Raw genomic sequence first — 14,852 nt, forward strand, 5'->3', positions numbered from 1 at the left:
TCCTCTCAGGAAAACTGGCCACATGGAGAGGTTTGGATCCCACGCAGGGCTGAAGCGTGTCTGAAGTTTGACTTCTAAGTCCATGAGGACAAAAAAAAAAAAAAAAAAAAAAAAACACAAAACCACCACCAACCAGCCACCCTCTGCCCCATAAAATCCACCTGCAATGATTCCATTTTCACTGCAGGCTTTTACCCCTCTGCGAACAACCAAAAAAAAAAAAGCTTTTAAAATATTACACGATATGTAGTGGATACACTAAACACTTAAAAGAGCAGCCTCTTCCGGGTCATCTTTAGAGCATACAGCCATTCCCATCTTACTTCAGCACCTTGTTTCCGTCAGTCCCCACTGTGGTGTCCGCAACACCACACCTCGCATAGCGCTCCCGTGTGCCCCCTCCTCGGGCCTGGGCACCGCAGTCCTCCCTGCTGCCAGGCACGCCTGGTCGCAGCGTGGTGTCTCCCCAACCCTGCTGTGCCTTCCGCTGCTTTCCAGGATGGAAGAAAGGCCCCACCCGCTCGCCATAAGTGCCGGTCCCTTTGGGTCGGATTCCCAGTCCAGAAGAAACGGCCACTGTTCTTACGCTACCAGGTTACGCCTGTCAGCTCAGCAGCCAAGAAAACAACGCAGTAAGACATGAAAGGTGCAGCCCAGTGACTCAGGAACCAGTGACATCTGAGGACTCTGCGCCCAGAGAGGTTTGTTTCCTTCATCTCCTTTCCAGGAGCCGTGCCCACCTCGGAGGGGCATTGTGAGGACTGGCCGTTGAACATCTTCAGCATCAAGAGTGCGACAGAGTTGCTGACAAAGTCCCTGGTAGCACTAATCAAACACCTCGTGCTCTCTGGCACCGTGGTTCAGAAAGAACCCTCTTCCAGCAGGCAGCTGCTTTTGTGTGGCTCTTAATGAGACAGCCACTCTCAGAGCCCTTTGGCAATACGATCATGATTGCACGTGGAAAACAAACTCATCAAAACAAGTGTAAATGAGGTCATGTCGAACCATGGGACCGCGCCTGCCTCCCTCCCCCCCTGCCAGAGGACAGGCTACACCTGATCTGTCTGGTACTCAGAGGCTTCCGACAAGCTTTCAGAAAAGCTCAGAAAGTTTTCCTGGTACTCAGAGCAAACGATCTCGAATCTGTAGTGCCTGAACTCCACCGCAAACGTGCCGAAGTAGCACAGGAAGCACATCACCAGGCCCCACTGGATCCTGGCAGCGTGCATGTGGATGCCCTGAGCCATCAGGATGAAATCTGGAAGAGGTAAGTCAAGGAAAACATCCTGGGAAAGCTTGCGGGAGCAGAGATACCAGCCAGGATGGGAGAAAGCCAACAGGAAGATAATAAAACGTTGACCATCAGAGCCACCAGGACGACAGTTGACCCAGCCCATCAGACAAGCAGTGCATCCCTGTAAAACAGAGGTGGCAAAACAAACAGATCATAGATTCATGCCTTGAAAACTATCTCAGCAGTGTTCCTAGATGCTCTGAGCTCCTAGGGTGGATGTGAGAAGAACCAGCATTCCCTGCTGCAAGGGGAGTCGGACACCACGATACCCGGCTTGCCACAGAGCAGAACCAAAGGATACAGAGCACCACGCAGAGGGTGATGCTGGCTGACAGGGCGACCCGTGGGATCCCCACTTTCCGTCCCTCGTTCTTCAGGTTGATCTTGAGGGTGAGGGCAGACTGGATCCAGCACGCCAGAGTCCCAAAGCCAAAGGTCAGCGATGTACCCACGTTGTGGATCTCCTCATCGTTTGAAAGCTAGGAGGAAACAGAACAGTGATCGCCTGGACAAAACAGGAATCATCTGCTAGCTACCTCGGGTTGCTGCCAGGGTGAGACAGAGGAGAGCGAGAACCACTGGGGTGTCAGACAGTGATGCTGTACCACTTCTGGCAGAGGTGGGTGGTGTGAGATAACCAAGATGAGTTGACAGCTGTCACAGTCGAGCAGATCTTCTGCCCAAAACCAGGCACAGTGGAAAACCCAGTCACCCGGGGACCGCCTCTGCAGCCCCCTGACAAGACCCACCTACGCGAAGCTCAGGACCGCGTACTTCCCTGACTTGACGTGACGGCCAGGGCAGGCAAGGACAACACGCTGGGCTCTTGTTCAGCTCCCTGCAGCGGCAGGGAACTGCGGCCCCCCATGCCAGCTGCACAGGGCAGCGCTGCCTGGTGCAGGGGGCGGCCAGAGCCCTGTCACCTCTGTTGCACTCCTGTTTGGGACAGTTTCTCTCACCAAAAGGCTGCCTGGGCATTCCCTCTCCCATCCACCCTCGAGTGTTAGGGCTAGAAGCAACAGGAGCCCAACCCCTCTGGAGTGCATGTGCTTTTCCATCCCTCAGCTGCCATCTCTCACAGGGCTTAGTAACTGTGCAGTGCTGTAAGAGAGAGGAACAGCCATGCTCCATGAGCACGTCTGCAAAGAGATCCCTCCAGGATGCAAACACATTCAGAAAGCCCACTATGAATAAGGCTTAGGCCCAACATTTTCCCTCTTCCCTCTGAGGCTCTTCCAGAAAAGAAACCATCAGCCCTGAATTCCTCCCTGCAGCCTTGATTCCTATTCTGTGATTTAACCAATTCCCATCAAACAGTCCCCAATCTACAAAATAACTAACCAGTCACCCTGCCTCCACTGATTCCTCCCCTCTCCTCCCTACCCTGTTTTTTTTTCCCCTCCAGAAAGGGCAGGTTCAATGATGGTAGATGCAAAAACAGGATAGAGCTGTTTTTCCCAAGGCAGCCTGCACTGCATGGGACTTGTAGCCTTCATGTCCCTCTAAAACACCCCATCTGTAATTTTCTAGCAATGTGATTTAACGCCACGTTCAGCTCTGCAGTCAGGCAGGGAAAAACACAGACTAAAGTCTCATTACCATATGCTTTCATGGTTTGGCACAAGATCGAAGAAAGAATACAGCTAACAAGAAGTGGATTATTAGTCCAAAAATTTATAATCATGACTGACTCAAAATATCCACTTTTCAAGAATGAGCATTTGCTCTGAGGGGGAGAAAAAAGGAACAAGATGTTGAAACTGCTTCCTTGTGCCTAATCCCCACAATAAAGACATCCTTCTCACACCTAGATGTGGTTCTTACAAAGGCCTTGCAGTTCCTGTCTGGGAATCTCTCATGAAAAAGCAAACCTACGAGTTTTTGGCTTGGGATGTGGAGTTAGCAAGAGGTCCAGAATAACCAAGTGAGCTCACACCTCATTCAAAAACAAACAAACAAGGACAAAAAAGAGAAAACTATGGATGACACAACGTTCCAGCAATTGCTCCACAACCCAAACAGCTACTCACCCCTCACAGAACAAGCATTTTTTCCTGTATTAGCAGGAAAGCCATCTCCCTTCCTACAAAGAGAGTTGAGATTCTCTGCAACCCTGACCATTCCCAGTTCCCGGCAGCTGGGGCCCTGTACTTGCATCCCAGTAAGAGGCAGGGTATCAGGACAGCAGCAGGACAGGGACACCCACGCGACCCACTGGCTCTACCGCCTTGATTTTCGCTGCAGCTCTGACAGACACAGCCTGGCGATGACGGTGGATGCGCAACCCCACCGAGCAGGCTGTGGAGCTGACAGCTTGATTGTTTGTAACGATTGTGTTGCGGAATGGGTGGAGAATTACAGGGACCTCAGCCAGGCCCCTGTCACACCAGGGAGAGAGGCAGCGTTTCTCTGCCGCATCCCTCTCGCGGCCAGTCTGAGGACAAGCAGGAGATGGATTTAACCAACATAGTTTTGGGTGAAGGACATTAAGCTGCCTGCTAGCTCTGTACAGGCAGCTGTGCATCTGCTAGCACAGATGCAGCTGCAAACTTCCAGCTCAGTCCGATTACCCACGACCATCTGCACCAAACCCCAGGGCTCAGGAGATTCAGGAGGCTCCCTGCACCGGCTCTCAGCAGGTCAAGCATGCGTGAAATACATGAAAAATCACGTCCCTTCATCTCCACACATCGCTGGAGCCCCCTTAGGCAGGCAGAGGTGGCAGAGCGGGTACAAGGAGGGTTGGGGTGCAGCCAGGCATGTGTAACTCAAGGACCCGGGCAAATCCTCTCAGCCTGCAGGAGCTCATGACACAGACCTGAAAGTTGCCGAGTAAGGTCATCCCAAACGAGGCCAAGCACAACGCCACCAGGCCGCTGACGTTCAGCCACGGGTTCAGCACCTTCGGCTTCAGCTGAATGAAGCGCAGGACAGCGACGACAAGTGCTGAGAAAGAGAGAAGGCAAGGTGGGTCATTCGGCGTAACGTGCTGCAGCAGCTACCTCGCCGGGGCTCGCAGAGCCTTCAGCCTCCTCACACCCAGAGGCAGGGCTCACTGAGCTCTCCTGGAGGAGAAACACCAAACCCCAGCCCTGCGAGAAAACCCACCAGCACCACACCGGTATTTCTGCGGGTTTCAGTATCTCTCGTCCTCCCCTGCAATGAGCAGTAGGTGCCAGGAATATCATGAAATCTTTCAAGCGTTACCCAAGCTGACCAAAGCAAAATGGCCCAGAATATTGCACGAATTCTCTGCGAAGACGGGAAGAGCAGCCCCCTCCAACTCACAATTCACCAAAGCGCTGTGATATGTCAGGACACATGATATATAGGATACATGATATATCAGGGGATATGATATAACCCCAGGAGATATTCACGTTGCGTATTTCTGCCCTCCCCAGGGAACACTGCACGGAACAACACGGAAAGCCAGGCAATCTGCCTTCATCCGGGATTCAAAGTAGACTGCTGCAAAGCAAGGTAGTTGAGAAGGGAAATTTGCTGGTTGCTGCCAAACACCTAACTGCTACGATCAAACAGACGGTATGCAGGTCATGTTGCTGTAAATCGTCTGTGTTTGCAAGTTACACCTACGCTATCCACAAAAATACAGTATAAACCAAAATCATGGTTTAGGAAAATAAGGGCGCTGCAAGTGAAAAATACCCAGCTTTATCCCAGCTGCACAAGATGTTGGAATTTAGTGTCTCACCATTGGCTCTGAATGCCTGAATGCAAGAGAGCTTTGCTGCCCACAGAAGTAAGTTTTCTGGCGTTCATCGTTGCCAGGGACAGACACCCTCTGACTACTTGGGCTCACCTGCAGGAGCTTTTTCTGTTATATCTACAGGACAAGTCCCTTACAAAACAGGTATCACTCCCCCTGAAACTGCACGAGCTTCTCCTAAAACACTGACAGGAATAACAAAAGGGAATTAGAAAGTCACCTTCCTGTTTTACCTGCAAAACCATGTCATTCTGATTTTCCAGTAAAGCCAATGCTTCTAGCAGCAAAGGCTTGGACACAACCCAAGCCAACAGAGGCACAAGCCAGAGGCAGCTATCAGAAGCACCCAGCGCAACAGAGGAACCCAACCTGCTGCAGCCAGCCTGGCTACGTCCAGAAAGCAGAGATGCCGTGACAACAGATTTGCAGTCTAGAAAGACCACCTGCTTTCATTTCTTCTTGCAGCTGTGCAACGGAAGCGCACGGTGCAGCTGGGCTCCAAAAAGCTGCACGTCTTCTGTTTGCCTGCCCTTCTTCGCAGCACCCGCAGAGGCCTGAAGCCTGCCCTCGCGCTCAGGCGGCTGCTGTCCTCACACCGACCCAGACCACAGGGATCCACAGGCAGGTCCTACCCTTCCATAAAGCCCACGGACCGGTGGGACCCGGTGCAGACCCACAGGGGCTGCCTGAACAAAGTGGCCAGCAGAAACGGGCAGGCCCTTGCCTGGAGGCGGCGGAGAAGGCAGGCACCTATTCACTGGTGTCAGACAGCCACCTCCACCTAACTGAGACCCTGGCTTGATGTGGAAAACAAGGTCTGACCTTGAAATGAAACCACGCACAGAAACAAATGGTAAGGATGCATACAGTCCTCCCTGAAGTGATATTTGAAAATAAGCAAGTTCATAACAGGGTTCACGACTGAACTCATCTCACTAGGTTTTACGTGATATAAGCCTCATTTTCATTACATCAGACTGAGGTTGTTAAGGCGTCTTGTACATGCACAAGACTGGATTCATCCCAAAGCTCAACTCAACCCAATTTCTCAGGTTTCCGGAAGGAAACATTATGCCTTTCACAGGAAGCAGCGGTGGAAAAAGCAAAACTGGCAGCACCAAAAAGTGTCCCATCTAGGGAAAAGATAAATGCAAGTGCTACTAAAGAACAGCACTTCCAAGTTAAAATAATGACTTCTTGGCCCATTTAAGTTTGGGATCATTTCTTCAAAATAAGTAAAAGTGTAAGTAATAAACAGTTTTAAGACCCTAATGCAGGTATCTTTTGCCAGCGTTTGTACATTTCAGGTATTCCTTCTATTCGTGATGTTTCACTCTTACACCTGCTGCTGGAAAAAGCCAGTCAACTTGGATTGTTTCAGTAACGGAATTTGGGAAGAGGTGGGGTGGGGAGACTCCGGCCCAGGCAATATTTTGCACAGTCAGTTTCTGCACTTCCCAGTATTCCCGTGCCATTACCTCACACGTGCAGCAAATACCAGAAATCCAACACACAGTGAGAAACAGTCACAATTGATTCAAGGCTGAGATAATTAAAAATACGAGGATAAATCAGAAACCAATAAATCTCAAATGCGTCCAGCCTCATACTGTCTTTCTACAGCTGAAGACAGAACAACCCTGGCTTAATCAGTAGCAATCACAGCTTAAAGGATTTCACATCAGCCTATCCAAGAACAATACATCTCGGATACTACTTATGTTCCAATGACTTCTTACAACCAATTTTGAGAGAGAAAGAAACATTCTCCTTGTGATTCCTACCTAGAAATGCTGCCATGTTCATGACTTGGCTAAACACGCAGCTTGCAGGAGGAGCGTCACCTGCAATACTTTGAAAACACAAAGCATATTGTTGTAACTCCAGGGCGGCAAAGGCGTACAAATAACAACTGTTAATCAGAGCAGTAATTGGAAGGAGATCACGCACTCACCTTATATAAGGTGGTCTTTTGGAACCAGGCTTCCTACGAGACATAAGTGCACAGGAACCAAGATTCAAGATTTTCTTTCCCATTTAACTTTTATCGTTTAATTATCATGTAGAAACAACTAACTGAAAGTAAAACCCACAGCCACCTCTTACCTCTCTGGTACATTTAGCGCAATAATTTTGTTATCTTCCACTGCTATAAAGTACCTGTCAAAAAACAAAGAAGATGAAAACCTCATTCTGGCTTCTATTCCCAATATCACTCCAACTACCCAGTGAGTGCCTCAGAGCACACTGGCACTAGGTCAGGCAAAACCAGGAGCTGCCAGAGGCAAACCTTTCTCTCTGCTTAAGCAGGCGGTTTTGCTCTCTACTCTTTTCCCAGCCCAGCTATGTGCCCGTCTTTGTGCTACACCTGTTTTGCATGGCCGGGTAGAGAATCAGGGTCACTGAACTGAGCTGGATTAAAAATAACCACCCAGGGAAACGTTTTCATTTTTAATCTGAAGCCTTGGATTCATCTGGTTCACTCTGCTCCCCGCACAAAAGCCGTTTTACCAGCAAGAGGGGTCAGACAAGCAGCTTAAGCTGCTCCTGCTGCTGAAAAACGACATCCACCAATGCGTGGCCGAAGCTGTCACCTACGATACAGCCCCCCTCGGGCTGAGCACCACTGCTGATCACACACTGCTCTCGGATTCACGCTGCACTTGTCTGCCTGCGTGCTCGGGGAGAGCCCAGCTCAGGGAAACGCATGCCTCGTGCCTTTTGTTAAGAAGGGCTAGCGAGAAAGCAAGGTGTCGGCACGAAGCTGCCGAAAAGGCTGTCCGTACGGGGCTGCACGCTGTACATTTGGACTCTGCGCCCCAAAGCGGGGCCTGAGCGCTCCTCCCAGAGCTCTGCTGAGTCATTTACTGAAAAGGCGAGGAAGGGGAACGTCTCTGTTTGTGCCTCTTGTTTTTCAGGTGGCTCCCAGCAGCACGTGCCAAAAGGAAGGCAAGGTCAGGAACTTGGCTCGGGGAGCACAAAACCTCAAGGAAACACATGTGCTCCTCCACAGACTGGCCCCTGCCCCTACCACATGTCTTTCCTGCCCCCCAGTAACTCGAGGACAAAGCAACCCCAAAAAACTCCCCACTGAAACGCAGCCCACACCACAGCAGCACTTCAGACTGCCCGGGGCTAACTTGCTATCTCAAATAACCAGCAGGAGATAACTTACACTATCCATAATCCAGCTGACGTAAACAGGGTAAACACAAGAGGCAAAAACATCCACACGCTGCATTTCTTCGCGTCCATACCTGCTAGAAACAAAGTGCAAAGTAAAAACAAAGGAAAGAGGGCAGAGGCACCCAGCTCCCTTGCCCCCCTCCCCATGTTGAAAGCAGCAAGAGCACCCAGCTGAAGGCACCACAGGTGCCGAAGCACCCTGACATCAACCTCCTTAGGTTAAGCCTGGAGCGTGGCGGGGAGACTTTCAGACACGCCTATGGAACCGGGGTGGTTTTCCAGGTGTTTTCCTTCGGCAGCTTGCACAAGGTCACTCCGGCAGACACGCAGCCCTAGCTGCCTGCTCCTTCCCGGAGGCAGACGGCAGCGCAGCCTCCTTCCCGGGGTCATTACCCATTCCACACATGCTGTCTGCGCATGGCCTGCGGCGTGGAGGGAGACAGGTGCACGTGCTCTCTCCCCACTGCCACAAAGCACACGGCCAGCTCCCATCCTGGCCACAGCCAAAGCGTTTGGCAGCGCCAGAAGCGGAGCCAAGCCCAAGCACCAGCACCAGAGCGCTGCCGGGAGGAGGCACAAGAAACAGGACCAGGTCCTGATGTGTTGGTGCTGTGCGGGGCAGACGGATGCCGTGCACACCTCCCGGGAGGAAGCACGCATCCTGCAGGCAAAGTCCCACTGGATGAGGATCTGAGACGACAGGGCTGTTCCTGCAGCACATGCAATCCAGGAACGCCGTGGTGTTGCTGTGCTGCACATACCCGCCTCTGACACCCAGCCCAATACCTCCTCACGCTCCGCCGTCCTCTGCCAGTGTTCCTCCAGGCACCGGCGCTGCCAAGGGACGCAAACCGAAAGTGAATGACGCGAGGCTCCCTGCTCCAGCGCCTGCTTTTCTTTCCCTACAGCGGCAGCAGCACATCGGCTGTGCCGGCTTCCCTGCACCCCGCGCGTCGCCTGGTGGGGGCACAGAACTGCACCGGGGGGCTCGCTGCACCCCGAGCCTCGCACAAAACCATCAGCCTCAAGCGAGGTGAAAACACAAGCCACGTAAATGACAGGCAAGCTGGTTCCCCCCAGCCCGGGAGCAGGAAGAATTGCATACAGAGAGCACAAAGCCACGCAAGCATTACATACGTCAATATAAAAGGCAGGCAGCCCCAGCGCGCACACAGATCCTGGTCACGGTGCAGCAGACCAGAAGGAATCGTCTGTGCGGGTGGGCTGGATTCCCCCACCCATCTCGTCTCTGCTCCTCGCCCTCCGTGAAGGACGCGCAAAGCTCTTGGCAGGGCGGTTTCCCCCCGGTCCCTGCTGCAGCAGCCGCAGCTGTTCTGCGAGCGGTGCCCTTGCCTTTTTCTCCTGCAGCCCATAAATATGCAGCGGCATCCTGAGGCAGGTGGCAGCGTCCCTGCCACAGCCTGGCAGCACGGTTCTGAACTGCTGGTGCCCCGTAGCTGCAGCTGAGCTCCTCGATCCCATCCTGGCCGCAGGGGAGCAGGCAGGCAGATGTTAGCTCCCATCACAGCCCTCATTTATTCTGTGAGTTAATTGCTGCTAACGCAGCTCTCCCGCTTTCTACTGCAGCAGTTGGACTACAGCAAGGTAACACAGTTCTTTCAGGTCAGAGACAGCAGGTCTTATGACTCTTCCCCCTCGGGAAGGTACAAAGGATTCGCGTACGCAATAAAAGCAAACACCAGAAAGAACACTTGTCTTCATTAACGGGTTACCACAGCTCCTCACATGCCAGCATGCCTCCCTGCCACGGCATCACAGCCTTCGTGAGCTACTTCAGCATTGTCTGTCGCAGGGAGAGGGAGGTGGCACAGGGCTTGTCCCTCAGGGCAGGGCAGGGAGGCAGCGCGCAGAGATGGGGGCTGCGCTCCACGATTGGGGAAGGACGTCGCTGCCATCCAAGCCCTCCAGACAGGCTCCATGTCGAGGCAGGGGCACACATACCCTCTGCTGCACCCACCCAGGGAGGGCTCGCAGGCAGTGGTTGGACCAGACACCTTATAATGCCCTCCATTGTCATGTCCCACACGTGCCTGGAGAAGTTCAGCCATTCCGGCATGCCCAGAGGACGGTTTAAACTCAGGACTCTGCACCTGGACATGGCTCATTGGCTCCCCGCTGCGTTATCTGGGTGCAGAAATAATTACACATCACCTCACCTCCTTCCGAAGGCTGGCCTGCACCAACCCCGCCTAGCTCCGTGCTGGTGGCCAACGGAGCCCATTCGCAGCTGCTGCCTTCGGGTTAACCCGCTCGTGTCTCACGTTCCTGTCTCCAGGCGGGGAGACCCCCTTGCATGCTAAGACCAGCATCTCCACCAGCATCAGGGGTAAGAAGGAGGAATCCAGTCGACAGCCTCCCTTTCAGCTGAGCCAAAATAAAACGCCAAGAGCAGTGGGAAAATAACCCTAAATTCTCCCTGGGAAAAGTAGAAATCATTTCTTTGAAAGTTAGTTGCTCCGTGGGGATGATGCCAAGCCAACCTTCCCCTCCACAGCTCTGTTCTGCCTTGCTGCCGGCACCAGGGTTGCCAAATCTGAGCCATCACTTCAGCCATCTCCGCAGTCCCATATTTTCCCAAATAAACATGTTTGGGAGGTGTCTGGGAATTGCACACACCCATTGGTCTTCTGTTTTTTGAAGCTTGCAGAGAAGGAAAGCCTCCGGCAACCAAAATGCCTTGTGGTGCCACAGACTCCCAGGGCTGAAACAGACATGCTTTGGGCATTCCTCCTGACACACAGCCTCGTGCTGGCACCACAAACGTGCTTTGGGCACCCCTCCTGACACACAGCCTCACACCAGCACCACAAAAATCCTGCCAAGGCGCACTCCTGCCGCGGGACAGGGCGCACAGCTGCAGAGGCTTTGGCACTGGCGGAGGATGTGCTGGAGATTTCTCTCAGCGTAGGCTTCCTCTCCCACCGCCACTCCCATTCTCCTGTCTCAATGCTCAGCCCTTGGCTCTGCTTTTATTACCGCTGCCCCATGGCACCCCCCCAAGCAGTTAAGCTCCCATCCCGCTAACACACGCCCGTCAGTTACAGCGGGTGGTGGCTCAGCTCATCAGGGCTCGCTAAGGGGAGCACCCTCGTGTCATCTGCCAGGCACACCCGGGGGCCCTTCCTCACGTTGCTTTCGCCCACAGACGTGGGTGTGAGGAAGGGCAGGCACGGCCACCTCGGTAGCGGAGCGGTACGGCTTTACGAAGTTTAGCACACGCCAGTGCGTTTCGAGGGCCCGTACGCAAGCGGCGCGATGATGATGATGATGATGATGATGATGATGATGATGATGATGATGATGATAAGCTGCAGCAGCGTGCCTGCATGCCCCGACACCAGGCCACAGAGCATTCTGGAGAACGGCCGCGGAGCCAAAAGCAGGAGGAGAAGGCGGCGCCCGCCCGCCCCACGCGACGAGCCAGGCAGCAGCAGCCAGCACGGCTCGCCCCGCGGCGGCTCTCTGTCGCGACACCGTCGCGATGGGAAGCAGCCCTGGCAGTTTCTCGTCAATTTCACGAGCTGCGAACCCCATCCAGCGGCGGCCTCGGGGCCGGCCGAGCGCCGGTGCCCGTGGTGGGCAGAGGAGCAGACACCCGGCACCCCCCGTCCCCTCAGCGCTGCCACCGGCCGCGGCTCCTACCTGAGGAGAGGGCGGCGGCGACTCCGTTCCCGGCCGAGGCTGGGAGGGAGGCAGGGAAAGAGGCAGGGAAAGAGGCAGGGAGGGAAGGAGGGGGCCGGGCTGGTGCCGTCCCCGCCCCGGCCAGGCGGGGCCCCGCCATGAGGCGCGGCTGGAGACCCGCACCCCTCAGGCGGGCAGCCCCAGCACCCCGGGGGTAAACGCGGGGCTGAAAGCACCAGCAGCGGGCCCAGCGAGGGCCCCCCTTGCGACATAAAAGTGCGCTGGGCTGGCTAACACGGGCAGGAGGAGCCTGGCCTTGCACAACCCTCAGCGTGCAGCGGCCGAGGCTGCAACTGCCCCGTGGAGCCGGCACCAAGTGGCAGCGCCCGGCCCGGCGGCTCCGCCACAAAGGGAAGCCCGGCAGCTACCAGAAACCGCCTGAGTCACTTCAGCTCCGCCGCCAGCCCAAGCTGGAAGGAAAACAAGGCGGCAGATGGGCTGTTAAAGCAGCTTCGTTTTCAGTAAACTTAGCGTTCGAGACGTTTTGTTCACAGGAGCGCTTTCTGGAGCAGATGGCGTCCCTCAGAGCGCTGGTGCCGGCAGGCTCGCTGAAGACCTTTCAGAAATTAAAATTCACGGCTTCAACGAAGCCACCAGCGTGACCGGGGCAGTGCGGCACGTGGGTGCCCTGCTGTTGAGCTGCATCCCTCGGCAGCACAGTGCCTGTCTCCCTTGCCAAATGGTCCCGGAGCCCTCTGCGAGCTCACCTGGCCCTGCCTCCATGGCCTTCTCCTTCCCTGACTCGATCCCCACCTCCAGACATGGGTTGTGGAGGGGGGCAGGCAGAGGGGGACCCCCCCCAAACCGCTGTGGTTGGGGTTTGGCATCCACTTGCTGCAGGACTTGTCCTGCCCCAGTCCCCGCTGAGTTTTCCCTGCTGGGCAACTGGGAATGTGCCTGGCAAGTCGCCCAGCCCGGAACAGGGACCAGCTCCAATGCACACAAATGTTCAAAATTACAGCTTTGCTCTGTCATTAATTAATATTTCCTCCTCCCGATGCCTTACAGTGTATGGGCGTTTCCTATGCACACTCAACCACATCAGTGCTCCCAATGGGGACCAAACTGCACGTCCACCTTCTTCCCACGACAGAGGGGAGATACTTTTCAAGTGAAATAGAGGACTTACACAGGGTGAATGTGTCCTGGCAGATCACCCGCAGCTCAGCAAGAAGCGAAGGGAACCCCTCTAACTGCAGTCCTCTCAGGGGCAACTCAACCATTGCAAACTTGCTATGGTTTTGGTGGGCTGTTTCTTCAGGGAAAAGGGGTAAACAGAGGGAAGGAAGAAAAGGGAATTGCTCTGCATTTGTTTTCATTCCTGGGAAACGCATGTGTTCTGAAAATAGATGTACCAACTGGTCGTCCTGTCCTGCTCCGTTCCGTGCCGAAGCTGGCACGGGGCCTGGCAAGAAACGTCGCCCACTCAGCACTGGGGGTGGGAGGAAGGGGCCAGGGATCGCTCAGAGCTGCGACACGGGCTAAATACAGCGCCCAAGCAACTGTTTCTCAGTTTAAGTGATAAACCTTATTTCATTAGCCAGATCATCTCTCATCAAAGCCATCTGTTCCTTCATCCAGCTTTTAAAATATTTTGATAGACTTCATTTCTCCAAATGCCCCGCTGCTAAACATACACCGTCTGAGCATGTGCACCCTCTGCACGGTGGCAACAGGCGTGCCTGAGATTTGCCAGAGGGGCCATTGCCTGCAAAATGCCCCCTCTCACATGCAAAATATCCCCAGATCCCAGCCCTCCAAGACAAGGCACTCCCTCTTCCCAAAAGCTCTGGATACCAGCTGGCTTCAGCTCCGGGACTGGGCACTGCTGAGCCAGACGGATCTGGGGCACGTGGGTGCAAGTTAGCAAATGGCTCCTTTATCGCTGGGCTCTGCTCCTGCTCCTCTTCGCATTAAAGGAAGATCTTGAGGATCCCTCCTGCCTCCCAGCACTGCAATTTTTTGACCAGCTCCACCATGTGAGTCCATGCAGAAAAACTGGAGTTGAAGGAGCACAAGCTCACACTTCAGGCATTTGATAGAGGACCTTTTCAGTTTCTGAAAGACGTTTCTTTGCATACTTCCAGTTTTTTATTTATTTGTTTATTTATTTTCAAAATCACGGTTAACTTGCAAATGGTTTCAAAGTCTCAGATCCCTGAGTCCCACTGGAACTGGTGTTGCCACTGCACTCTTACACTTCCAAGAAAAACACGTATTACCTTGGTATAATTTCAGGTAGTCAGACTGAAAACAGCCTGTCTCTTTGCAGGAACAGTTACTCTTCTTACAGCACGTACTTGACAAGAATCAGCTTAGGGAAGTCCAAGCAGTAGCAGCACAAAAGAAAAAAACATCTAAAACATGATAAAGATCAACAGGAAGATGTGTATGTAAGCTGCCATGAAGCGCACTCACTGCAGTTCTCCAGCCAGGAAGCTACACAAACAACATGATGGAAGAACCATTAAGGTGAGGCATTTGCCTCTTTCCCACTTTGCTCCTACACTCACACATCATGTCCAAGCCCATCTCTGGCATCAGTTTGAAGGCTTTATGCCGCTCTCCACCAGCCCATCAAGCCCTCAGAGAGGGAAGCAGCGCTCCCCACGCTGCTGTGTTTCCAACAAGCAGGTGGGAAGCCTCCCAGATCCGTACGTAGGCACAGTAAGGGGCGGCAGGGAGAAGCCTCCCACCACGCTGTGTAATTCTACCAAACGGCCCAACTGCACTGGGATTTTCACACGTGAGAACTTACCATGGTCTCCTTTCAAGCTTAAGACAGCTTTAAATTTCTGTTCCCCTCCTTATCAGCGTGGCAACTGAGCCAAAAGCAATCCAGTCTCGTGGGGCCCTTCTGTGTGCTAACAGCCCTCTTTCCCCCGCGAAGGAATGCACAAACATGGAGGGGGCAGGTACTTTGGAAACGCTGCACCCAGA

The 14,852-nt window shown here is 53.7% G+C and overlaps 1 protein-coding gene across 5 annotated transcripts; it reads right to left on the reverse strand.

Moving 5' to 3' along the window:
* Window positions 1–929: 929 nt before the first annotated feature.
* On the reverse strand, window positions 930–12,288 carry TMEM150C (transmembrane protein 150C). Of its 5 annotated transcripts, none has more exons than XM_035547483.2 (8): window positions 11,874–12,288; window positions 8,200–8,281; window positions 7,131–7,184; window positions 6,979–7,011; window positions 6,809–6,876; window positions 4,113–4,240; window positions 1,596–1,773; window positions 930–1,258 (listed from the first exon to the last, which is right to left on the reverse strand). In XM_035547483.2, the coding sequence occupies exons 1-8, from the start codon at window positions 12,010–12,012 to the stop codon at window positions 1,050–1,052; spliced, it is 891 nt and encodes a 296-aa protein (XP_035403376.1). In that variant the 5' UTR covers window positions 12,013–12,288; the 3' UTR covers window positions 930–1,049. The 5 variants fall into 5 exon arrangements, with proteins under 5 accessions (XP_035403376.1, XP_035403387.1, XP_035403399.1 ...); XM_035547494.2 differs by having other exon boundaries at window positions 8,200–8,284; window positions 11,874–11,944; XM_035547506.2 differs by lacking the exon at window positions 11,874–12,288 and adding an exon at window positions 10,388–10,563.
* Window positions 12,289–14,852: the final 2,564 nt, after the last annotated feature.

The sequence above is a fragment of the Cygnus atratus genome, chromosome 4 (assembly GCF_013377495.2).
Source record: "Cygnus atratus isolate AKBS03 ecotype Queensland, Australia chromosome 4, CAtr_DNAZoo_HiC_assembly, whole genome shotgun sequence".
Lineage (NCBI taxonomy): Eukaryota > Metazoa > Chordata > Aves > Anseriformes > Anatidae > Cygnus > Cygnus atratus.

Excerpts from the sequence above, each read along its gene's own strand:
- TMEM150C (XM_035547483.2), bottom strand. The coding sequence starts at position 12,012 with ATGGCGGGGCCCCGCCTGGCCGGGGCGGGGACGGCACCAGCCCGGCCC. Across the intron at positions 7,012-7,130 it reads GCGCTAAATGTACCAGAGAG|GAAGCCTGGTTCCAAAAGAC; the intron begins GTAAGAGGTGGC and ends TATGTCTCGTAG. Across the intron at positions 1,774-4,112 it reads CCTTACTCGGCAACTTTCAG|CTTTCAAACGATGAGGAGAT; the intron begins GTCTGTGTCATG and ends GTTTCCTCCTAG.